Below are 25,904 nucleotides of genomic sequence, written 5' to 3'. Positions count from 1 at the left end.
GTTCTCACTAATATTGTGTTTAACAAAGAAAAACGAGCCGTTAAAAGTCACCTCCTTTCCTTCATTCATAGCGAGGGTCTCGTTCTGGCAGACTTGATGCCTTCAGGTAGTATGCGAGGGATTATTGGTCAGCTGGCGGCTCGTAAAAAGATCACGTGCTACGTGACGCCATCAGGCAGAAAAAGTGTGATCCACACTCGCCCCCATGGTTGCGATAGGCGCAGACTAATACTCCTATGTTAAAACGAATAATAATAATATCTGGGGTTTAACGTCCCAAAACCAGGGTTAAAATGAACATATATACCCCAGAAAGGGAAAGAGAGGATGGCCGCCGCCGTAGCTCAGTGGTAGAGCATCGGACGCGTTATTCGAAGGTCGCAGATTCGGTCCCTGCCGGCGACAGTTATCTTTTCGTGTTGTTTACTTCTTTCACGTTTACATCCTAATTACTACAAATAACACCCCGTATACTTTCCTTGGCATTACTGTCTGTCAGTTCTCATTATTATTGTTCTAACGGCAATGAGAGGCAGAAGAAAGATTAGACACAGAGACCCGCAGTCCGCTTTTAGTTAACGTACACGCTGCAAATATTTGTTGTTCAACTACGCACAAGAGAAATCTGCCACCGGCACTACATTGCAGGTCAAGATCTAGTACCTCTATATACGCAGTTGCCAGTGAACGGTTGTGCAGCGCGAGCAGTCGGTTTCTTGCTATCAAGAAACTCGCTAGCAGACACTGCCTGCGTCGGCGTTGTCTCCCCCCTAGCAGGCGAGGGCACATCCTCGTTCTTTGCGAGCCGGTAATTCAGCGTTCATCGCAGGATGAGTGTTTACATAGTCAACGCGCGCCGTTCGTTCTCTCTCGCCACGCGGCGAGCGCTGAGGCAGTGGCGCGCTCTCTTGCGTTCAAGCAAGTGTGCCGTCACGACAGGAAACGACGATGCACGCCGAGACCCTAAGGTGCTTCGCCCCTAAAAGATGCATCACCAACTAGCCCCGCAAAGTGTCTTGTATTTCTGACCTGTCCGAAACATTTACATTCTAAATACTACAGATAACACCCCCTGTACTTTCCTTGGCGTTATTGTCTGTTAGTTCTCATTAATGTTGTGTCTAACAAAGATAAACGAGCCCTTGAAAAATCATAGCTTTCCTTCTGTCCGAAATGAAAACACTCATGGCATATAAAATGTGGGGCTAATACAATCTCGGCTTCCTCAGCATACATCTGTAATCACCCCTTCCCCAACAGGCGCTGAGCCGTGCCCCCGAGACGAGAGGCAGAAAACACCAACTGCCTTTTGGTTTTGTTCCCTCATAATAAACGCGATATATATATATATATATATATATATATATATATATATATATATATATATATATATATGTGTATATATATATATTAAATAGTGCGTTTAAAACGTAATTCCAACGCATCCGCTATCGTTGTGGCTCGCCCTGTGCCTACCGGTACTACGTACCACGATCGGGATTTGTCACACAGGTATTAAGATGAGAACAAACGGCGCTAGACACGATACGATGATAGGACGACAGAGCCCAGTCTTTCGTTCTACCACCGTCCTGTGTCTGGCGCAGTTTGTTCCCGTCTTAATGATGTACAGCAACCAGCCCCGTTAGGTGCACTCCTGCGGCACGTAGGTATAGTTCGTCCCTGAATTCACACCACGCCACAATGTCCCACAATAGACCCTTTTCATAATCCGCAAGTGCGCTTCTCTGCGCTGCATATTTGAACAACTAATGGCGGCACCTCTCTTGCTTATAGTGGAGACGAGGTCCTAGTTGCACGTGCTGAGGCTTGTCATTTATGTCAAGAGAGCCGAGTCTACATTTTCCACGTCATTGCGTAAGCAAAATGCGCTTGAACACGCTGTTGGCAGTAAGTGACTAGACGCCATTACTTGGGCAAACTGCATGGCAGGAAAGCTAGCTTTACAATTATAAAAAGGGTCTATAGGCCTTTCGTCCTTTGGAAAGTGCAGAGAAAAGCCTATCAATGCATCCGACTTTGGCACTAGTGCCTGCGGCGGTACCACTAACATAAGCCCCGCAAAGCACTAAAGGGTTGATGACGGCCACCTTTTGAACGCGACACTACCGCACAGCCCCATAACGACAAGAATGCCGATAAAAATATCTGCTAAACAGCGCGTGTAGCTCAGTGCAGTGGTGAGCGTGCCTTGAATAGGCGCCGATCCAAACGCACCGCGCAGCCATCCGATACCGGCTCATCGCAGGTCACTGTATACATGCGCGCGCCACGCGTATCAGGGTAGGCGAGACGAGAGGTCCGTCCGCTCTGCCACCATTTCCGTGCGGTTCGTGCTCCCTATTATAGTTTCGAAATGTTCTGAGCATCGTCACCATGACCTATTGCAGCGTCGCGCCAGAAAGCCGGTATTTCCTACGTGCTTAATTAATATATTAAAGGTTTTTATAGTGCGTACTTATCGCCAATGGTATCTATCGCTGTTGTCTCGCATTTCTCTCTTTAGCAGCGCAGCACGTCAGGAGCTGCGAATTTGTACTTCGCAGTGTCTGCGTGCTACCGTTCGCTGCTTCCCAGCAATTGGCGATGTTTTATTTGTAATCACTGAGAAATACGCATGACGCGCGCATTAATATCGTGCTCCGTTGGCAGCCTTATCTCCCGCAAGCCCGAGCGACAACAGCGGTTTATTTTTGTTCAAGTTTTAGTCCGAAGCTTTCTCATACAGCGCTATAGTACTTTCGCGTTTTATAAACAGATCAAATAATTGTCAAGAATTATTACCCGAATAATGTTTAAAAGTATGAAAGAAAACAGCTATTTGTCAGCATTACATCCTTCCTCTTCAATTATTAGTGACAGGGTCTTTTGCACTTTTAGATGCGCTGTTACAGCACGCACAGAGTAATGTACTTGTTGGGGTTTTACGTCCCAAAACCATATAACTATGAGGGACGCCGTAGTGGAGGGCTCTGGCAATTTAGACCACCTCGGGTTCTTTAACGCGCACCTAAATCTGAGTACATTTTCGTCGCATTTTCGACAGAGGCGAATATGCGACCGCCGTGGCCGGGATTCGATTCCGCGACCTTCGGGTCAGCAGTAGCACGTACACAAAGGTAGCACGTACACAATGCTTACCTTGTGACCATGCGTAGCAGTTCATTTTCGTGCATGATAATTTGCAATGAGTGCATTACCAGAGGTGCCTCAAGGTGTTGCAGCCTAATGAATCCAGTTTTGTTAATCTATTTTGAAAAAGTTGTTCTCAGTCTCTGTCTGGCATTGTTACAGCAGAGCTGTTAAGGTCGCGGTTTGCCATGTGTCGTAGATAGAAAGTTATCATCATGAACCGGCCCACACTCTCTTCGTCTTCTACATTGCTTTCCTCTTCTTCACCTTCTACTTCACCCCCAGAACACGCGCGCCGATTTCACCGGTGGGGGATGCAATAAATCTGATTGGCGATAGAACGAGCACAGAAAGAGAATAAGAAAGAGAGACAGGGAGAAAAATAGATAAAGAAAGAAATTCTTGGCGAAAAAAAATTCTGGCGATGTGAGATTCGAACCCGCGTCCCCTACGATCCGAAGGCGAGCATCGTAACCACTCGGCTATTCAGGCACTTTAGCAGAGCGTGCCTGGATGGTATAGTGTAGTACAGCAAGTGGGTGGTACAGGGAAGTGAAGGTGAGGAAGGCACATATGAGGATGAGAAGGAGGGGAGGACGAGTGCAGACAGTGAAAGAAAGAGATAGAAAGAAAGGGAAGAAAAAAGAGAAAAGAAAAGGCGAGAGAACGACTACAACCAGGGAGAGAGCGAAAGAAACACGTAGAAAATAAGAGAAACAGACAAAAGAGAGAAAGAAATGGAACAAAGATAGAAAAAGATAGGCATAGAAAGAAGCATAGAGAGAAAGAGTTAGAAAGACAGAAAAAAGTTAAAAAGCATAGCCATGTATAGTATAGTATAGTATAGTATAGTATAGTATAGTATAGTATAGTATAGTATAGTATAGTATAGTATAGTATAGCGAGGGGATGGGAAAGACATGTGAGAGGGTGAAAGCCTATCCAAGCCAGGGCCAGCTAGGTGCCCACCAGCTCTGCTGTGACTCAGTTTTGCGCGACTTAGGGCAAGCGGCGCTAACTTCTTTTCTTTTCTTGCACAACACACACATTTTTGATATTTTGAGACAGTTTTCTGCCTTATTCGCACTCGACTCGTATTCAAAAATTTTAATATTCGCCCACACTGCAATAGTTTGTTCAATCACGTGGATGTTTATCTCGCTGTGGACACGGCCCGTTAATGGTGAAACTAGGGAATCACTTCTCATGGTATATGCGGCCGCTTTCTTCGCTGTCGTAGCAGGGCGGGCTGTCGTCGGCAGCATTCCACATGTCTGCCTTGTATCATATGACTGTCATATGTCTGTGGCACGGAGGAAGGAAAGAAAGGAGATGCCCTGCCCAGCTCGCGCGCCACGAGAAAAGTGTGGAGGAAATAACGTCTTAGCGGCCATATACACTGGGCACAATGGCGGAATTGCTATGGTTACGTGGCGTGCCGTGTGATGGCGGCGGCGGCGGAATGTACGCTTCTTTCGGTCTCGCACCGAACCGTGACGGACAGAATCCATTATTCTGTCGCGTTGTTAGCTCTGCAGTGTGCTCCTGGCTGTAATAGCACCAAGCAATGTTTATAAAAGCTGTTGGTAGCCACGAGGTCTGAACAGTGCGTGGAGCGACCGCCTATCCACGCACCATGCAGCGCGAATCAGCATATGAATGATTTGATGTGTTCAGCAAAATCATGCTCAGGCACCATGAGAGACCGGAACCACCGTGCGCGATGAACGCCTTGCAGGTCAGTGACGGCAGTATAGTGTTCCTGCTTGTGACAGCGGACGAAAGATTTGTGCCCCGCAAGACGAGATGAGGATATCATATATAGTTTCGTGTCCTGTGTTGCGATTGGCGAGCCACCCTCTGCCGCGAGGCGCCGGGACGGCATAAAGGCAGCCGCCTCCCTTTGCGGAGATAAGGAAGAGCGCGAAGACGCCCGGATGTTTCTCATACACCAGGAGGTGCATGGTTGCAATTGCTCGAAAGAACGCCATTGTCGCTGGTGTCGGAGCGGAAATGCGACACATGGAGCTTTTATGCCCTAGGAAAGGCCGCGACCCGAGTTTGCGCCGAAGACGGACCTCGGACCACCGCGTTGTGCGTCTCCTGCTGATAGGCAGCGCCAGCTGCCCAAACACATACCATTGGATTTGCCTCGCCTGCGGCCGCCGTTCACAGCATTGGTGGTCGGTCCGAGGAACGAAGCGAGGGACTCGTCACACCCCACATGCTGGAGGCATGTTTCCCCCGATGCGACTCGTTGCGAGAACAATACGCGTGTTTGGGTTGTGTGTGTGTGTGTGTGATGGGGGCGCTGCCAGCAAAGTGACCCGCAGGGTTTGTCACCTGATTGGATGGAAACGTCGTCCCCTGTTGCCCTAGGTCGGGCATCTAGGGACCGCTAAGGGGGTAAAAGTCGCAAGCGGATGCATGAGAATGACTTTCTGGAACGAACTGTCAAATTGTACAAATGTAAATAAACCTTTCGTACGCTTCTTCGGCTCCTCAGCCCGGTTCCCTCCAACAGCAGCTCGTCTTGAAGACGAGGTTTGCAACCGCCTGCCTGGATGCGAGGAAACCAGCGCAGTCGGGAGAGCCTCAAATTCAAACACCTGTGTAGTAATGACTTGCTTGTGCGTATTAAAACACCTTCTCTGCTTTGCACCTTTGAAGCGGGCGGCGCAAAAGCAAGGACAAAAGAAAGGTACGACACAGCTTTTGTTTTATTTGTCCTTGTTTTTGCGCCGCCCGTTTCAAAGATGCACAACCAATTCCAACTTGCCCATACAGCAATTCTTCTGCAGTACTTCTCTGCTTTGCTTACGATGCTCACTCCTAGCAGTGTATTCTCGGCATTAGAGCACACGCGTTCAAGTGTAATTTGCACGCCTGCGCCGAGCACAAAGTCACCGGCTGCACAATGCTGACGTCGGTGTGTTTTACGTGGATCACGGGCACGGTGACCGGGCGCCCCGTGAGGAAACCACGGAAGACGGCGCGCGGCCGATCGTGTTTTCTGTACAGAGCGTGAATGAAGTCGTAAAAACATTGACACCATCATACCGTATTCAGTGTATCCAGTCCGCAGCGTTTTCATTGTGCTTGCCTCCTTATTGGCGCGCCGTTTCGATCGCCACATTTGCCCGGTGCGTGGCCACCCGAAACTTGTTCAGTAAGTTAAAACGGTTCTTCAAGCCACGACCAAAATACGTGTTTGTGCAAGTCCCGGCACTGACAATTGAGCGAGTTGGTACAGATGCATGGCTTCAGAACGGCGCAACAAGGAAGACGAAAAGACGAAAAGTGTTCGTGTAATCTTTCGTCTTCGTCTTCCTTGTTGCGCCGTTCTGAGGCCATGAAAGTCCCGGCAGTTTAGCCATGGGTCTATATGTTTGAATGTACGTAACGTAAAGGAAACACGAGCGCTGCTGGTCATCGCCGAGCATTTTTGGTGCAGTGAGAATGCGCGGACTTTTTCATATCACCGCGTCCAGCTCGCAGTCTGCAGCTGAAAGCCCGAACAGAGAAAAATGAAGCAGCAGCATAGAACTAAAGCGTTTAAAAAAAGCTACGCAAATTGGAGGCGCTTGTCGTCGGAACAGTAATTTGGCTGGCCCGATGAATCATCATTATTTTCACATAAGAATAAAAGCAAGATATAACGGTATAATTTAAAATGATCATATAAAGTTATTTCGGCGCAAGAGGAGAATACTAGCACGAAATTATTTATAGTAGCCGGAGAGAGTGACGTGCTTTCTACTGTGCTGTTCGCATGTAAACCAGAGAGCAGAATCTTCCCAGTCAATATGGCCGACTTCCGGCTTCACCGCGGCTTGACAGAGAATGACGTCAGGGCCTCTCCTCAGTTCTTTCCTTCCTCCGCGTGTCTGTGGTTTCTGTGGCCATTGCGCGATCTGATAGGCGGGCTGATGAGCGACGGTTGCGGCTCCTGGCGGCGGTATGGTGGGCCCAACAGGGCGCGAAGTGGGGACAGTCAGGCGAGCGGCCGCGGCGTAGCTCATCACCTTCGATTCACGTTGTGGTGGTCAAGGAAGTTCATGTGACCAGTTACTTTTCTCGAGAACAATATGTGCGGTCAGCCACGTCCGGCTTCGACTGCACATAATGCGATCGAAGCGAACAACGGCAACGTCCGACGCATTTCTTTGCGGACAATGAGCCTTATGCATGGTCTCGCGTATGTGATCAGAGAAAAATTCTGCGAGTTGTGCGCAGTATCGTGTCGAGCGGCAACTGAATCTTCTGACACGCACTTGAAGTGTCTTTTGGTTCGTGATTGCATTCTATAGAAAATCTGTTACAGTCTTAGGAAAGTTGCGCATAAGCCCAGCGAACAGCGCTTGCTTAATACGTACCGCGCATGAGAAAGCGATCATATTTCTTGTCATACGTATTCTCGTCAGCGTGGCGTAAAATAAGGGTTAGCTCTTCTGTGGAGTATATCGCGGTTCATTAGGCAGCCGTAATCGGTATTGCAAAAGGGTTTCCACCCATTCCTTGCAAGGTAGTCCAAACTGCGTAAAAAGGTGAAAACGCAACGCAAAGTGAAAAACAAGGAGGGAAGAAAGAACGTCCGGACTAGATTTGTAGACTTATTTATGAAGCCACTTCATAATACCTCCCACTTCGTTACACTGGATCTGAGATTTTCGAAATAGGCTTCCTGGCCGTGCCTACTAAGAAAAAAAAACATCGCTGATTCCGCTTTCATAGGAATCGGTATGACACGAATGTGAAACATGTCTTCGCAGGGGTAGTTGAGCGTTATTGTGCCTGTTTCGCCACAAGGGCGAATGAATGAATGCTATAGCAGCAAATAGTAATGTCACGCAAAGAACGACAAGCAGCTTGAAACTTGCAGAGCGCTCTAAAGCAGAAAGGACGCACGAAAAGAACACACAGAGGATGAGCACGAACTAACAACTGTCACGATTGTTACTTTTTGTGTGTGAGCAGCGCGGTCCTTTCGCAAACGCGGCCACTACAGTGAGCGAAGTGCCTTCGTGCTCTCTGTAACGTCAACGGAAACTTGCGGTGAAAGCACAAGAAGTACAACTGCCCCCGTCACGAGATAAGCGTGCGCGCACGAGAGACATCCCCACGTAGTGACGCACTCGGATTGCAACGCGCGGGGCGACGACCTTTAAAGCGCGCCTTGCACGCTCTTCGTACCATCTCGCTACTGATAACAGAACACGCTGAAGCGCGAAAAGCCGGAGACAAAAGGGAAGAACACGGGATGAGCGCTCGTCCCGTGTTGTTCTTGCCTTTTGCCTGTAGTTTTTTGCGCTGTTTATTACTATGAATACAGACCAATTAGCCCAGCTTGCCACTCTCTATTGCCATTCGCATGGGGCATGGGAATTCCATTAGAGAAAAAGAAAATTTTCGGGAGGTGTCCAATATATCAAGGCGCGCACCGAAATGTAACAGATGACAATGATAATTCGTCGCTAGACTAGTTCGTTCATCGTGATCAACTGCAGAGCGCAAATTAGGTACGGCACAAAGAATAACACCCATAGCGCTAGTCCTGTGCTGTGTGTGTTCTTATTTGTCCCGTATTTAATTTGCGCTCAGCACTTTAACATGTAATAGTTTCAGCCTCTGAAACGCGGTACACTTTCAGTTTAGGAAAGTAACAAGGCAGCTACGCGTTTCATACATTAATCTGATAAGTGATAACACTTCTTAATTAGCTACTTACATCTTTCAACGCCTCACGCAAGTAACGTCCGTCAGTTGAAGTAATGAAGCTGACGGACAGCAATTATCCTATCTGCCGAAATTAATATGAGGAATTATCTATGCTTTAGGAAGAGAGAGGGAAATAGGTGAAAAGGAAGAGGCAGGGACGTTAACCTGTGCTGAGTGACCGGTTTGCTATCCTGCACAGGGGTGGGGAAATAGGGGCAAGAAAGAAGAAAACACTCGCTTTACCAGTGGGGTACAGAGCAAACGACAGGAACAAAACCCTAGCAAGCTAGTCAAAATTTGCAGTGGCTTAGCTCGGCTATGCCAGGATATATGTAGCGTTAGCAATGGTTCAGCTGAATATTCTTAGCTTTCCAGATTTTCTAGGATTATTAGCCTTCTTCTCTTCATTCTTCGTACGCTGAACCGCTAATTGCCAGGCAACTACTTCGGGATCCGTTGAGATAAGCTTCTCGGCTCTTCTGCGCCGTCGAGCAGCATTTGCGCTCTCCTTCTCCATGGCGTTACCCACTTTCAAAACGCCAGTCAGAGGCGCTATCAAGCGGCCCCCAGCGCAGTGTCAGACGGCGACTGCACAGCGAAGGCGAATAGCTGGGCGCGCGCCGACGCCACTGTGTCTATGGCTGCGACGTCACTCCTCTCGAATGCGGCGCAGACCAGCAGCGGCGAGCCGCGCGCCGGCGGTGGCGGAGTCAGCGCGCGCGCCGGCGCCAGCGTGTCTGCCGCGCCTACGATGCCACTCCTCCCGAACGCGCTAACCAGCAGCGGCGAGCCGCGCCCGGCGGTGTCGGAGAGCGCGTGAGATGCCAGCTTCGGTGACCCAGCTGTGTAACATCAATGATCCTCGCGCATGCGCAGCACTGCTCATGAGCATCCACGTGAAATCGGCTCCGGCTAGGCAAGTGTAGCTAACTTTACAAAAGGATGTGCTTCCAGTGAAAAGCTGCCAGACAAGCGAAAGGCGTGTTGTATGAAAGGCTGCTCGAGCTTCGACCTCGACAAAGTTTTGCCTGGCCCATAACAGAGGCGAAATTGGCGAAATAGGCAGCCGTAAGTGATACGGTCTATTCCTCTGGGGGTGAATGGGTTTGTCTTGACAAAGCTTGCACGTCGATGTAATGGCCAGAACGCGTGCTTCTTACGAGCGAGGCTGCGCTCACTAAGCATATCGAAAAGAGACGACCGCCGCTGGCAGCTCACCTGCATGGCCTGGTACATTGGTTCTGGCAGAAAGGTAGCCAGTTCATTGTCTTCATGTAGTCGTTGCACTTCACTGAAAAACAAACAAACAAATCATCTTATGCATGGACAATGGGTAGCAAAGGATCGCACTCACAGTGAGCCAGGTATTCGCATAGGTTGCCCTTCAGAACGTGCTTCATAGAGTAGAGCTTGGGGTAACAGTCGCACTTGTTCTTCCACTGGTCTGCCAGGCACTTTTCACTGCATTCCTGTACAGTCAAAAGCACAAATTTCTTGAATATTTTCTTCCTCAGATTTTTCCTGTTTTTAGCAGCGGAGCTGTTTAAGCTTACAATAGCGGCGGTGTGTCTTCCGCGCAAAACACGGCGGGTACTAGCCACAGAAAGCGGGTATATGTCAAGCAGCTTCTAGCATAGCATAGCCATGCGTATTATGGTATCGCAAGGGAGTAGGGAAGGGAAGTGAGGTGAGGGTAAGGAGGGAGCAAAGGAAGCGAGAAGGTAAAGCATGGCATAGCCTGGATAGTATGTTTAGCCAAAGCGATGGGAAAGGGAAGTGAGGATGAGGAGGACTGATGTAAGGGTGAGAAGGAGGGAAAGCAGGAGGTGAGAGAGTAAACCATGGCATGGTATAGCAAGGGGTGGGAAAAAGAGGTGAAGATGGAAGAGTGATGGGGGTTAGGAGGAGGGAAATGAGAGAGAGCAACATAGAAAGAAATAAAGAAAGAAAAATTAAAGAAGGAAGATGAAGATGATCAAGGAACATGAAGAAAGAACCCAATCTGCATTCGCCAGGTGGTGGCGCTTGCTCCACTGCGAGCGCCACCACCTGGGCAGCACTGGTCGTGAGATGGCTCAATCACACTGCGGATGTTTTGCTCCAGTACTCGGTAAGCGCCGTGTAAATGTGACAAGAGCTTGATGGAAAGACCGAGAGTAGTGCATGATACAACAGTCGAACCAGGCCTTCCGAGGAAATGTGGGACGCTTGATTTTCAAGCTTCATGGCGACTCCTGTGTTGCGCAGGTAATGAGAGGGGAAATCGGTGACAGAAAATCGAGCAAGAAGCGGTAGTTATAGAGAATAACTATTTTGACCGTAAATTACTTCCTGTCACACTCCGTGGAGTCGTCAGTAAGACATAGAGCGCGCATGCGATGTGTAAATGCGGAGGCACGAAGCGCTCTCGCATAATTTAAACAGCCTTCGTAGATAAACGCTGTCAGATGCTTTCAGATGAAATGTCAGATGAAATAGAATGAAAGGGGCAGTCGTAGAAGCAAATACTGGTAGCGTTCCATTTATTTACATCAAGACGAAAATACAGACAAGTGCACTTACCTCTTGTTGGATGACGTCCTTTGTATAGTTGAATTGTCTGGTCATTTCTTCATAGTCAGTGCACTGTGTTTCGTACGGCATCTTTAACGACAACACGTTGGTCTGTAATCAAGACAGGTGACAGATTACACACGGCCTCCATAGTAACTTTCAGTGAAACTTAACAGATTTTTGCCTTTGCGTGGCCGCTCAGCAGAAACACATGCAAAAATAGGGAAGTGTAACAAGAGGTTCACTTTGCACGCATAGTTAGAGAGAAAGTAGTTCATGCAAGTTTCATGCACAGCATATCAAATGTAACTTGACATTCATCTTAGTGACAACCTTATTGATTGTATATTAACCCACCCCTTATGTAATACCCCCTCGGGGGTCTTTAAGGCAATACAGATGAATCAGTGAATTCAGTACCTAAAAATAGAGATGGGAAAATATATTTTGTAGAGAGTCTATAAAAGAGATGACTGTTTCTGGGCATGCAATGTCGCACTTCTTATTCGTAGGCGATCATAGCCTTCATTCGTCATAGCCCTCATTCATCGATCATCACAGATCTACAGTTTTTCAGTTCTGTTCAGACCCGCGTGTTCTCTGACACCTTTTGATGCTCTCGTGAATCGATTAGGCACACAAAATGTATTAACTAGGCTTATTAAGATGGTCCTGGACGGAAGGGAATTATTCAGTCCTAAAGTCACAAAGTTTTCACTTAGGCTGCAAAGCAATATCTGCCGAGAGGTTGTTTGTAGCCATGTTTATGGCTGATGTCAAGGTAGACACACCTGCTGTGCGCTTAGAGCGTACCGCTTCCCAGGTCGAAACATGGCGCTGCTGCTCACTCCGCCCGTGAACTGTCCCTGCTGGTGCAAGAGGGCCGACATGATGGCCTCCTTAGCCGGAACTCCTTCGAGCTCGGTTGCGAGCCTGAAAGTGACGCCTGCGCAAGAAATGTTGTAGGAGCGAATTAAAATGGCTGAACTCGTAGGACCTTATTGTGGGAAATGTCGTGCACAGTCGCGGAGCAAGGAAACGATATGACACTTCGGAGACAGTGGTGACTTCATGTGTGAGGGCGCTGGTTATCGCGATTGATAACTAATGTTAGAATTTCAATTGTCGTCTATGAATGCTCACCTGGCGATATCTATGACCACGCAATTATGAAAAGTTATTCACCACGAGCATGTGTAGCATATTTTCAAAATGCTCCAGCGCGATGCGCGCCAGCGGAATATTTCACATATCTCGACACCTCATCTCGAACGTTGACACACGTGCCAACGTTCGAGATGCCACAGAAGCAGAAAGTAATATTTATTGCTGAGAGAACACGAGATGGTAGTTTAAAAAGTACCTCTTTATTCTGCTACTCTTCACTAGAAGGTCCGCCAGCTCAGACAAAATTATCGCGCATCAGTGGGCTAGGGTAAATAACACAACAACTAACTGTTTGACTTATGGATACAAAAATACATTCATCTTTGCATCAACCATCGAGAGTGAGAGCTGTTGTCATTTCCGGTTGGGCACTCGCGTGGCCTTCAGATCTGTATTACTCTGCATGAACGTCGCACAATACTCACTGTATTTCCAGGGCTCTCCACACGTACGATACGCTTCAGAGTGCGTTGGGTCCATTGTGTAGCACACGCCTGTCTTGTAGTAGGAATACTCGATGTACCACCTGAAGTGAGGGAGCACAACATAACCGTTTTGGCCAAGACGGTGGTCGCACTGCCCACTCTTGACCAATCTGTTGAACTTGCTGGCCAAACTGTACTGTCAGCAGCAAGTTAGAGGCACTAACGCTATTGCGTTTTTCATTGTCCTTCTTACCTGTATGTCGGAAATTTGTGATGTAATATGGTGGATGTTGTTATCATTCTCTCTCATGTGCATGGCTTTCTTTCCTCCTTTTCTTCTTTTTCTTTTTCAGTGCTTTATGTGTAACTGACGTAAGGCGATTATGCGTTTTCTGCCTTGCTTAATAAAATATGCTCATTAAAATTATTATGTTTATTATTACTTTATGTAACCCTTTCTACCTATTCTATACATCTGTGAATGTGTAATATATACATCTGTGAATAAATTAATCCCAGAAAAAATACACCTTACATTAAAGCAGTAAGAGTAGCATTCAAAGTTCATTCAGCAGAAATGAGAGTGCAACAACGAACAAATAGAAAGCATTGACTCAACGGCAACAATGCTTGCTACAGAGAGCGGGAACTGACAGAAGATCGTTTCCCCGTACTGCTATAATAATGTACAATACGTGACGCAAAAGTCGCAAGGTCCCCCATGCGTTCGTCGAAGACGACTCAAAGGCGAAGGCCATCATGTTCTTCGCGCGCGCGCGCGCGCTTGTGTGTGTGTGTGTGTGTGTGTGTGTGTGTGTGTGTGTGTGTGTGTGTGTGTGTGTGGTGTGTGTGTGTGTGTGTTGTGTGTGTGTGTGTGTGTGTGTGTGTGTGTGTGTGTGTGTGTGTGTTTGTGTGCCCGCACACAAGGTTCTTTCTTTGAACAGAGCTTCAGATCAGTGTAGCTCTTTGTGATGAAAATAATTTCTGATTTGAAAACAGCGTAAGTACCGCTGTCCGCTTGAGAGGTCACTGCCGACGTTGTCTCTGCAGTTCTGAAGCTGTTCGCGAAACTGTTGGCATGAAAAGAAAAACATTGCATGGCTTAGATCGGAACTTTTTAATTACATTCCTTGTTTCACCGAAACTGCCCTGAAACGCGACAAGTCGTCTTCGAATGGTCCTCGGCTTGTCGGGCGCAATGCCGGTTACGCGACGTCTTTGTTCAGTACAGCCTTGACGCCTGTCTACTGCGCCGTGTCAACGCAATGTGCGGTGGTTCGGTGCGCCACCAGACTGACAAATCACAGACTCTTCCACTTCACCAGCTGGAACCTTCGCTAAACTGGGCATACATTTGCCATGCCATTCTGACACTGCCACAGCAGACGCAACCCAGCAAGCCCACTCGACTGGATTAAATCTACCGCTTGCTTATCGCGTGACTAGGGCCTACTTCTGCTTTAATTTTGTATGACTAGGCTTTAAGATTATCACGTGACGCTCTCTCCGAGTTTTTGCCTTCCTCCATGGTTGAACCCAACGGCATGCGTATTCTGCGGCTCAACCACAAAGGCGGCGGCGCTCGGCGTGTCACTACCCTGAATGGAGGAACGCGCTACTGTCGAGGCACCGTTGCGCACTGCGTGAACTCAGCGACGCCTGGCAAGTTTTTACTAGAAACGGAGAAGAAGAGTGTGCAGGAATAGTCGGCGCGCTACATACGCGCACCAACGTTGAACACGTGGCCACCGACGTAGCATCTATACCTAAGGGAGCGCGCCTTTCCTTGCTGTATTATATGGCTAATTTGACGTCGGCTGCATCGCACTGTACCTTCGACCGCGCACCGGTAACCTGGTCACGTGTGACTAAGTCATATGTGCACACACAACACTGTGGCGGTAGTGCTACGGTGCTACTTCGATTTGCCCAAGACTTGAGATGCACGCTACCACGACGACGAAATAGAATACTATGTGTAAAGTGTTGTCCGCACAAAGGGAGTGCGTAATTGTCCGCCTTATCAGTTTGCCTTCAACACAACTCGCCAACACCACTTTGCAACATCCCTCTGGGGCATCAAACCAGGGGCGTAGCCAGAAATTTTTTTCGGGGGGGGGGGGGGGATTCAACCATACTTTATGCATGTTCGTGCGTGCGTTTGTATGTGTGCGTGCCTATAGACCGTTTTCACGGAGAGAGGAGCGTAGCCTCGAACCGGTGTATTTTCACCGCTTTCTCTCTCTCCACCTCGGCCGACCGCTGCCGCTGGTGTGTGCGGATTCCGGAATTTTGCACTGCGTGGTGCGTGCGAGGTCAGCGTGTTTCCATTTTTCGACGCGCTGAAACAATTGTACTGCCGCAAATCGAAATGTCGGACGAGACCAGGTCGACAAGCTACCACTGCGCTGTGTTTGGCTGCGGCAACAGCTACGGAAGCCTGAAAGACTGGCAGCCAAGGCATGCGAAGTGCACAATGTTTTAAAGACTTCGCTTTTCCTCAGGTCGCACGCCTTCTTCTCCGACAAATAGTATATTATTATATGTGGTGTCTGCACTTATGGCCATTCTCCAAGTCCCACACCAGCTTGTGATTGTGCTTGGGTGCTGGTACACTTTATCATCTGCACCAAAGAGAACCAATGTCAAGGCTGACGATTAATGCACAAAATGTTTGACCAAGAGTTGTTCTCATGAACCTCTCTGATTTCTATGCTACAGCACATGATTTACAATGCCTGCGGCTTGAAAATGTTCCATCTTAGTGCGTGCAATTTCGAGATTATTGAATGAGCACTTTTCAATCTACATGACAGAAAGGCCCGCATGACATGTGTTCTTTGGCGTAGGTACGCGTTTCTAACGTTTCGTCGAGAGCACTTTCTTTCTCGACTTGTCAATTTTGTGACGATAACTGGGGTAGCGTTATGACAACCGCACTTTTTTTTTTTCGCGCGGCAGCCTGGGTGTCGTGAATAATCGGCCCACGTTCGCTAAAGCCAGGTCGTTACCTGGACACGTGCGCTCGTCGTAATGCTTCTGAAATACTCGCCAGAAAACAAATTGACAATAATGTTACCAAAAACGAGCGCCCTTTCGGCGTATCGCTAGTGGCGGCGGCTCGCGCCGAAACGAACTTATGCCATGCCACGCTTCCAGATGTGCAACAGGCTTATTTTTATTTTATCATCGGTGTTGTTTCTACGCCGGATTTTGAGCTCACACGTCGTACTTCTGTTCCTTATCCTGTGCAAGGATCAGAGGCCACAAGCTACGACGGCGACACGAATAAACACACGCATCGGTGTTTGTGCTCCTGTCGTTCCGTGAACATTGTATTGCAACGTGCCAAGCGGAACCAAAATGGTCTGTTAGGGATTAGAGTTATGTTGAACTTGAATAATCACGGCACGGAAAACCCGGGAGCCATCTTAACACTAATGGGCGCACCTAGCGCGCAGCCGGACAATGGCCTACGTATTCGCTCGTCTCCATTTACGTTTCTCCGATTATACTTCGACAGTTGTCCTAAATGTTAACGCTCTTTATAGTGATTATTCCAAGAACCTCACCCGCCAGCTATAACAAACATACAAAGCAATTAACAATTTACACATGCTGCTTAAGAACTGCATTGGCATTATTCTCATCGTCGGCGCTGCTGCGGGAACGTCTCGTGGGCCGCCGCTGCTTGCTGTTTCAGCCATTTTGAAGCTGACAGATTAGTGATTATTTATCAGCGCCTTTACACTCGAAAAGCGTTGCCCTGTTTTGCCCGTGTACCGCGAAAAACAGCAATACCTTGTGAACCGAGCGTATACGCTGCATACACTAGAGTTACTGTATATGCTACCTTTAGGTAGCAGAGTTGCGCATCTGTCTTCCAACGCCGCTAGCAACCATGCATTGCGGAGAAGCTGCCGCTTGGGCCAATTTTTTTATTTCTCGACGCCTCCGCTGCAGCGAACTGAATTAACACTGGCCATCGACAGCCAATGTTTATCGCCGGTCTTCGACACGCCAGACAGGTTAATCGGCGACACGGTAGGCATGTCGCCTGCAAAAACGAAGAGCGACTTCACCGCATAGCTGTGGTTGCTAGCCGGACCTATGCGCAACTCTGCTACCTAAAGGTAGCATATACAGTGACTCTAGCATACACCGCCGCGGAACCCCACACAGCGGAAGGGCGGTGAAACGTCGCAGACGATAGACGGCGCTGCGGCGGTGGAGTGCTTTAAAAATGGCAGCCTCCTTGTGAAATTGGTGTATATACGCAAGCAAAACTGAAAAATTTCGGGGGGGTTTGAACCCCCCCAACCCCCCCCCCCCCCCTTGGCTACGCCCCTGCATCAACCTATAGGCAGAAGAAACGCTATCGTGTTTTTGTCTCATAAGAATGTGCTAAGAGATCCTCTACAACCTTTTACTCATTAGAAGTATGAAGCTTTCGCCATAATAGCTAAACATAAAAATTGGTAACACTTACATGTTGGTGCAATCGAATGACTGACAGGTGTCAGCGGTTGTCTTCATGTAGCAGTGCAGAACGAGGCTCTCGATGGGGTAGGAATACTTTATCATGTCCTTCATGATGTGTAGCCGGTTGTTTAAGATCGCTTCTTGGAAGTAGGACTGCAAAATTCGCGATATAGAGTGCAACCACATCGTGTGCACGTCACACGCATTTACATTTCCCATGTTCATCTCCACATTTGAGATGTACATACTGAATATACACGTCCTAACACAAATATTAACAAAAAACGTGTTTTAATAAATGAGAACCTTTCGAGTTCCCATGAAATTTAGTAATGAAATTTTTTTTTACTTCAGTATTAAAGTGTCATAAGCCTCAATTACGCTTTCCCTTTTCCAGCTCGATTTCTTCCGTCGTCCTAACCTTTCGCCGCGTAATGTCTCTGCTACAACATTCCTAACATAATAAGAGGTTGGTCGACACAGACGGCGTGAAAATTGGTTTATATTATTATTTTATTGCACTTGAAACTGTACCACTGCAAAGTTCCTTAGGAAAACTGATCCCTTTATTTCCTGACTTTTGATACTTCTACGTCTGTAAACAGCGGCATTACGCAGTAAAACCTGTTAACAACTCTGAAATGCTGCAGCATCGGTCGAAAACGGAAAGTATACGTCAGCTTGTGACATATAACATTTCGATTCCCTCCTTATCATCCAGTATTACATTTTAACAATGGCCATTTACGCGTCGTCGTATACACATTAAGTATTTGACCTCAGTTAAGTGTTTCCTCACTCCTTGGGCGTCGTTATTGTTCCTAGTAATCCTAGCAATCCAGACCTAGTAATATCTAAACGTGTAACGCCAAGTGCACATGTAACAGGTAAGTCGTACCGTGTCCAAGGTGGCACATCCTTTTCCGGTGTGTTCCCAGCAGATCCGTGACAGATTAACCCTGCGCATGCAAACGAGAATGTACAGCGCAACAAGTCTTCAATAACAATAAAAGATTAAAAAGTCTTGCACATTATTGGTAAGGTTAAGGTTACAGAACAATGCAGTCGATCTGATGACAAATGACGGGGGACACAGTACTCTAACGCCTTCTGATATTTTCATTCTATCGTCCACGCCAATTTGCCAGCTGCAGCTACCATGCTTGAACAAGCAAGCTCCCATAAAGACACGTTGAGCGATGTCGAGACCTTTTTGAGAAGGTTAGAAAGTGCTTTAAAATGAATGAATGCTTTTCGCACGTATTAATTGGGCTGCTGGTACTTGTAAATCAGGTGAATGCTTCGTTTTGCTAGAACGTTCTTCAGTGTTGAAGCGTGTTGGATTCCTATTGGGACGGCAAGGACGCTTGCTACACCGGATTCACCTGGGCGTCGCCTTCACTTTCCTTTTAAAGACGATAGTCTTTCTTGGGGAACTTAAACGCAGAAATTTTGGTCTGTCTTTCTGTCTGTCTTTCTGTTTGTCGGCACGTCCCTCGATTCAGCCACTCGGCCAAAGTTGAACCACTTGCCCAAGGGCCAGCCATCGTGAACGGCTGACGAGGTTCATACTTGTGTACATTGTTGATCAAAAAGCAAACATTACGCATATCTGAGGCGCAACATCACTAGGTAAGTATTAGGCGGTGTGTTCCTTTAACAGAAAATACATAGATACGCAATTTTAAAGACCTTGATGGTATGCGTTTAACGTTGAGACAGTAACGCGTTTATTAAAAGATTGCCACAGCTGAAGCGATCAGCGGTCCAAGCCGAGCAAGCGCGAGCGCCAACAACAACCGTCTTCGTCGTCTTCTTTCGCAGGCGTTCTTGTCTGCGCCCTACCATGTTACAAATCACTCCCCTGCGGAAAAGGAGCCATCCTGGCGACCTAAGGAACAGGTACAACAGGTGGGTCATAATGCGGCTTCAGTCGATCGACGTGAACAGTCTCGCGGCCGCGACGACGGCGGTCCGTAGATGATTGAACAGGCTCAATCACATAGTTAACTGGGGATGCTTGACGTAGGACGCGGTAGGGGCCTTCGTACTTAGGCAGTAGCTTTGTCGAAAGGCCAGGAGCGGAGGAGGGAACGCGAAGCCACACCAACGTTCCAGGCGAATACGACTGAGGAGGCAGGTTTTCGTCGTGACGGTCCTTCTGGCCCTACTCGCCCTACAATGTTACAACCCTAGTTTCTTAAGGTGCGCTGAAAATGCGACTGCGCTGAAACTTGTCTTCCTCCGTGCCCTCTGCACAAGCTCATGTTGTGCTTCGGTTTCGGTTCAGTATTGCATTGTACGAATGACAGGGGGCGCCGCTCTGGCATTCCTGTTTTACCCAGGCGACGTGTAAGTAAGAGAGTTTGTGGAGAGTGCTCGTTGAGTGCGGACGTTTCTTCTCCTTCGGCGCATCGCGCCAAACAGCGTGTTCAGGCTGGCCGGCGTCCCCACCGGTCGCGTTGGTCACCGCCGGTCTTCGCCTGCCGCTGCGCCGGGACTACCAGCCCGCAACACAGCACTCGTGTTTCCCGACGTATTGCCAGATGGCGTCCATATCTCACGCAGCGCCTCTTCTATCGTCTTTAGACGACATTTGCAGCGAAGCACGCAGATACGCGGCCAATTTTTTATCATATAAATTTCAGCCTTTCTCTTTTTGTTGCCTATGAGCACCAAAAATGTAAAAAACTTCGCTCAAGACAAGCCTACGTGAGTGGCGCCACCACCATAGTTCCGACGACGGCCGCTTTCCAAGTGATGGCCAATAATCCGGCAAACACTGAAAACCTATGCTCTAGCACTCGTCAGTGTTTCGGACAGCCCCATCACACACTCATCCCGTGACCACCTAAAGGTGTGTTTGGCATCAAAGTTTCGCAAAGTTCGATATTTTCTTATGTGTATAGTCCTATAACTTGTGCTGCAGAAGGCTTTTGTTCCAAATTCAGGAAATTTCATGAAGCCTTCATAGAAATACGTGTTATCGTTCCATATTTGTTTTACACCGCAGATACAACGCATTCATGTAGACAAGATATATTCATATTTTGCATGCACACATGCGTAAACCCTGTCTCACAAGCTGGTAGCAGCAGGGTGGAAGCTACAAGGTGTAAAAACATTCACCGATTATTACTATAGTACCTAGTGTGAATTCTGAGCGCAGCTTCGTGTTGGGGCAACAACAACTGTGAAGTTTTGGCTATGCGCAGTTGTAGCAACGCAACAGGAGCGTAGCCAGACATTTTTTTCGGGGGGGGGGGGGGGTTCAACCATACTTTATGTATGTTCGTGCGTGCGTTTGTATGTGCGCGTGTATATATACGCAAACAAAAGTGAAAAATTCCGGGGGGAAGCTTGAACCCCCCCCCCCAACCCCCTCCCCCCCCTCGCCTGGCTACGCCCCTGCAACGCAACATTCGTTACATATTGTCATAGAAACTGCCAGCGCTCGAGTGCTACGCACACCACTCTGCTTTGCAGGCGTCACGAACCAAGTGAGACGCCGACAGCCCGTTACGACAAGCGAAGCCAGCCGCAGTCCACGTGCCAGCCCTGCATGCGTTCGAGCTCCCACCGGGGGCCCAGCGCGCGTGACGGAGGAAGAAAGCGAGGTTAGAGGCCAGTGGATCGTTATATCGACAGACTCCGCGTTGTTACGCCGACGCCATCTGTTACGCCGACGCCAACGGCGACGCCGCTCAACGCAGGAACGGGCGCCTAAGAGCTGCGCTCTCAAAGCAACATGTTTGCGCAGCAAAACATAGCTGTTTGTGATTGCATTATAATTGCCAAGGTCAAGACAACTGCGTTTGTTTGCACGTGCTACGTCACAGTCATACGTGATACGCTAATCACGATTCGCATGTACGTCGTATGCATTTATTATTGTAGCATACCGCCAGTAATTGCAGTGGCGAAACAACATGGCAGCGCCCATCCAGACACTTCTATCCCACATTGCGTTTGGTACTTGCCCACTGTTTTGACATCAATAAAAAAATGATGGAATCGGCTATCACTTTGCGTCATCTCCCGCTGAGAGCTAAGTATCAAGTATGTTTTGCCATTATTATTCAGATCAGCTGTGTGTTCAGCCACGCCTGCTCAACCTTGTCTCCGAGAATTGAATGTATCTTGGCACCAGTGTAATGTAGCCACGAATACATTGCTGTCGAAGCGTCAGGACGCAAATATAATGCAAATACAAGCGTCGGTATCGAACTTACCGGCAACACATTACATGGCCACGACATTATAAATTCGAGGTGGAAGGAACCAGCTTCGACGAGTGCTGCCGTGCTCTTTCTTCCGTGTGAGCTCAGACGCTATGAAGACACCGAGCAGACGACGCGGCGCCAATCGTGAGGGATTTTCGCTCACCCTATTGGCTAAACAACTCCGTATCCTCCACAGCGCCGCAACCCGCAAGGGAAATCGACTATAGCGTATTGAGGCAACAGATTTTGAAGAACATTCACCATTTTTCTGGAATTGCACAGTGCTTTTATGTTAGCCTTTGAATGTTTGCCTGGTAGATTTTGCGCGATTATTGTCGCTAGGTGATTGAAGCACTGCATCATAGCACCTGTGGTAGTTTTTAAATACGAAATGTAATAAACACCATGAAAGAAAACAAAAGTGGGTGTGTAGCATAGTGGGTAAGACACTCGCCTCCGAGCTGGGGGGCCCGGTTTCTAACCCGAGCACTAAAGTGAAAATGTACTTTTTTTTAGTTTTATGGCGCTGATCGTCTTTCCTGACAGATGCACGTACAGACGATAGTTATCTCATTGAGTCGGCATAGAAATGCTTGCGCGTTTAATAGTGCTGTACGATTAAACGACATTAATGAGTTAAAGCATAGGCCAGCCGTTTCCTTAGGGCCGGTTAGCTCGAAGACACCTTGGTGTCAGTCAATGAGAACCCCATAAAAAAGGCTACGTCAGACGCGGAAGCCTATTGGTGCAACAGCGAAAGTCCAAGCGCGTGTCCCGTGGCTGCGACATAAATACCGAGGTTGTCCCAATGGCAGCGACCAAGATAAACAAACTAGTCCGCTTCACATATACATCATTGCTTACAACGTAAGTCATCGTTGTTTACAGTGTAAGGTTATAGCTAATAATACATCATCGTGGAACATCGTGTACAAGTGCAGCACATGCGACAAAATACTAAGGTAGCCTTTAAATAAACCTAGCTTGATGCATCGTCCATTCGTTCATTCATGTTTAGTGTAAAGTATCTTAATGCATTTTTTCGGCCTGTTTGAGCAGTATAGAGATACCGTCAGTGTGAGCTTTGGGTATTTCCTTGTGTTTTTAAAGATTAAACATTTTCTCTAGAAAATTTTCATTATTGCACAGGAAATGGAGCGAAACGTACGCTTCCTTGTTGCAAACGGTGACGGCTGGAAAGTGCGTCCCCTCCATTGAGTTCTGCAGGAGTGCCACGGTCGTCTCGAAGCGTTGGTAGTTACTGTAGTCCAGGTGTATCATGTATGCACAAGCGGCAAGGCTGGTGCTGTACGCCACAGCGCGCACAGCCTCCAGCACGCACAAGAGGCTGCAACAAAACCATCGTGCACTTAAAGGCACTGTAACAGCGCGCACTAAAGACAAACACATTGACAGAAAGGTGCATATCTAGAAAAATTGAAACTCCTCTTGACGACAGAGTCACTAGAAGAAACAGTTTCAGAGTACCACATTCATTTTCTTAACCTCTCATTGGCACATATCAGTCACGTGGTTCCAAGCACCGGCTGGAAAATACTGCACGGTATGCTCTAATTGTGCGCATGCTTAAAGGGACTGTCTACCGCTAGGAAAAAATTTTCTGATTGTGGTGAAAATGAGAAGATCATTCGTCACATCGGCGGCATCCAGCATGCATTTGCCCCATAAAAAAATAATTATATTTTTAATTTCATGTTACAAATCGTGAAAGAATGACCGCTAGCGTCACCCAACAGCGATGTGGTCAATCTACTCGTAGGACAAGAAATACTCGCAGGCAGACCCATTTTGCTTGAAAACAAACATTTATAACTTGAAATTCTTTTTTGAGCACTTGAGGCAGCTTTCGGTTGCGTCAGAGAATAATTTTTCTTTTCTCACGCATCCAAAATGGCGCCAGATGGCGCTGCTTGCGGCGCCGTTTTCGATTTCGTCTGCTTAAACTCATGCACTATGCCATGCGGCCCTCCGCGCTGGTCGTACTGTGCCGCTGTATTGTTGTTAGGATGTCTCACATGGTGCTGCGCTGTGAAGGCGTGCATTTATCGTCTCTTTTTGATGAATCAACGTGGCTTGGATTGCGGCAGCAGTGCTAAAATAAACGCATAGACAGCGATTACAGCAAAACAAGTGTTCTGTAATCGTATAATAAGGCTTCATTTAACCGCTAGCGCGCTGAAAACGACTGTTACATTCATTACATTAGTGTTCAGCTAAAATAAATAATCCTACAGAAATCACATGTGCTTTCGGTTTCAATTTTTACCGGCGCTACATCATCGCGTCCACCAACCAATGTTGTGGGCATGTTTCAGGCCAATGGAAGAAGACCGAATGCAGATCGAAAGATTGTGTTTTAAAAATTTCTACTGACTTTCGAGAGAAACCGCTGCAAGGTCGGACAATGCAAACGGTACGCTTTCGATTGCAGTACAAAACAGAAAAGCGATGAAGGACGGTAGACAGTCCCTTTATTATGCCAGTGCACTATATGCCAGTAAGCATTAATGCAAGGTGGCATGTGAGTTTGAGGAGCTTTTTCTTTTTAGTGGCGTCTCGTCATGAAGAGTGTGCCGCAAGACCATCCCCTGTGCAGCAGGCTGCCGAAATAGCCCATCTGTAGGCACACCACTGAGTAATTATCGCGTCTCTTTTCAGTGTAAATATCACGTGATCATTTTAACCGTCCTTATATAAGCGTGGGGCCACGATGAAAATTTCAGCTGCTATTGTCAGCTTCGTGTTCGCCTTCATTTCTACCACCTTCGCTTTTCGTTTCTTTGGCGCTGCCTGCCACAAGAAAGGTCATGAGGTGAGACATGAGCTGATGAAGAAGGCGGCACAATCAGGACCGCACGGAAACCGCACTTCTATATTGACGAAGTCAGTAATGGGCGCCTACGTTAAGCTTCGCTTGCCCCCATTTTCCCGATTGGGGAAGGGCTCCTGAAAACTTTCATCTCCAACGAGCTTATCGCAACACGTCTTTCCTTTTCTAAATTTCCACCTTGGTTACTCGACGGCTTTTTCGTCATTGCCTCGTAGTAGGAAGGTGGCACTAATCGAGGAACAAGGAAAGAAGATTATTTTAAAGGCTCGTTTTTCGTTGTTAGACATAATAACTAACAGCCAATAGTGCAACGGGAAGTATAGGAGGTGTATTTTAACAATTAGGATATAAATGTGAAGAAAGTAAAGCGGACGAAAAGATTAATTGACCGCCGGCAGGAACCAAACCTACGACCTCAGGATAACGCGTCCGAGCATTGGACGCGTTTATTTGAAGGTCGCAGGCTCGGTTCCTGCCGGCGCCAAGTTATCTTTTCGTCCGCTTTACTTTCTTCACATTTACATCCTAATTGTTAAAAACACATCTCCTATACTTTCCGCGGCATTATTGTCTGTTAGTTCTCATTAATATTATGTCTAAACCTAGGAACAGTCACTCAAGCAATGAAGCAGGCTTAACGCAAGCGTTAACACAATACCGCCAATGGGTTCCAAAAAAGTACATTTCTAAAGGCAAGTGAAAACAAGCTTTATGGAAGACCCCGTTAAGAGTTTGTAAGGGATTTTATCGAGATGTCTATATCCCTTGCGCAACTTCATCCCAGGAGCGAGCGTCGTGCGCCCGCGCTGGCTGTTGTCATAGGCCAAGTATCTCATCGACACTATAGTGCACGTCAAGCAACCATCACCCTCGGTGAGACTGCTTTACGCCGTGAGTGTACCTGAGTTTGAAAATAGCGAGTTGTTGGGCTACTTGGTTAAACATTTTGCGAAGGGAAGAGAACCACAAATACACAAAAGTTGCGAGGTGGGAAGATTTTTCATCATCAAATCACTCGCAACTGAGCGACTTTCATGTCCTGTCTACTTTCTACCGAAACAACGTTGGCGTTTCCTTCCGTAAGATGATCTTGAGTGATAGTGTGGGTCATTAGGTCTGATGTGCCACATGTACAGGAGTCGTTATGCTGTGTATATCCTGTGTTTCTGGGTTGGCGCTTATAAAGTTTTACGCAGAGGACAAGCTTCCCGCTTTTAAAGAGATGGTTAAATTTGAAATCGACATTTAATTTCACTAGATTTCCTAATTCCACTAATTTTACCTTTATGGTAGGACTGCGGAAACATATAAATAGCTTGCTGAGCCCGCAAC

The 25,904-nt window shown here is 47.6% G+C and overlaps 1 protein-coding gene across 1 annotated transcript in view; it reads right to left on the bottom strand.

Annotated features, from left to right (window-relative positions):
• Positions 1-5,655: 5,655 nt before the first annotated feature.
• LOC125758827 (uncharacterized) overlaps positions 5,656-25,904 on the bottom strand; it is a 58,353-nt gene continuing 38,104 nt past the window's right edge. Inside the window, exons 3-11 of the mRNA XM_049416474.1 lie at positions 22,890-23,069; positions 18,397-18,457; positions 17,506-17,651; positions 13,017-13,117; positions 12,216-12,370; positions 11,434-11,535; positions 10,226-10,340; positions 10,090-10,162; positions 5,656-5,713 (exon numbers count right to left, since the gene is read on the bottom strand). Of these exons, the coding sequence (XP_049272431.1) occupies positions 5,656-5,713; positions 10,090-10,162; positions 10,226-10,340; positions 11,434-11,535; positions 12,216-12,370; positions 13,017-13,117; positions 17,506-17,651; positions 18,397-18,457; positions 22,890-23,069 (991 nt within the window). The remainder of the gene's footprint in view (positions 5,714-10,089; positions 10,163-10,225; positions 10,341-11,433; positions 11,536-12,215; positions 12,371-13,016; positions 13,118-17,505; positions 17,652-18,396; positions 18,458-22,889; positions 23,070-25,904) is intronic.

Source organism: Rhipicephalus sanguineus, chromosome 6 (genome assembly GCF_013339695.2).
Source record: "Rhipicephalus sanguineus isolate Rsan-2018 chromosome 6, BIME_Rsan_1.4, whole genome shotgun sequence".
NCBI classification, from domain to species: Eukaryota; Metazoa; Arthropoda; class Arachnida; order Ixodida; family Ixodidae; genus Rhipicephalus; species Rhipicephalus sanguineus.
This window is presented reverse-complemented; position numbering and strand designations above follow the sequence as displayed.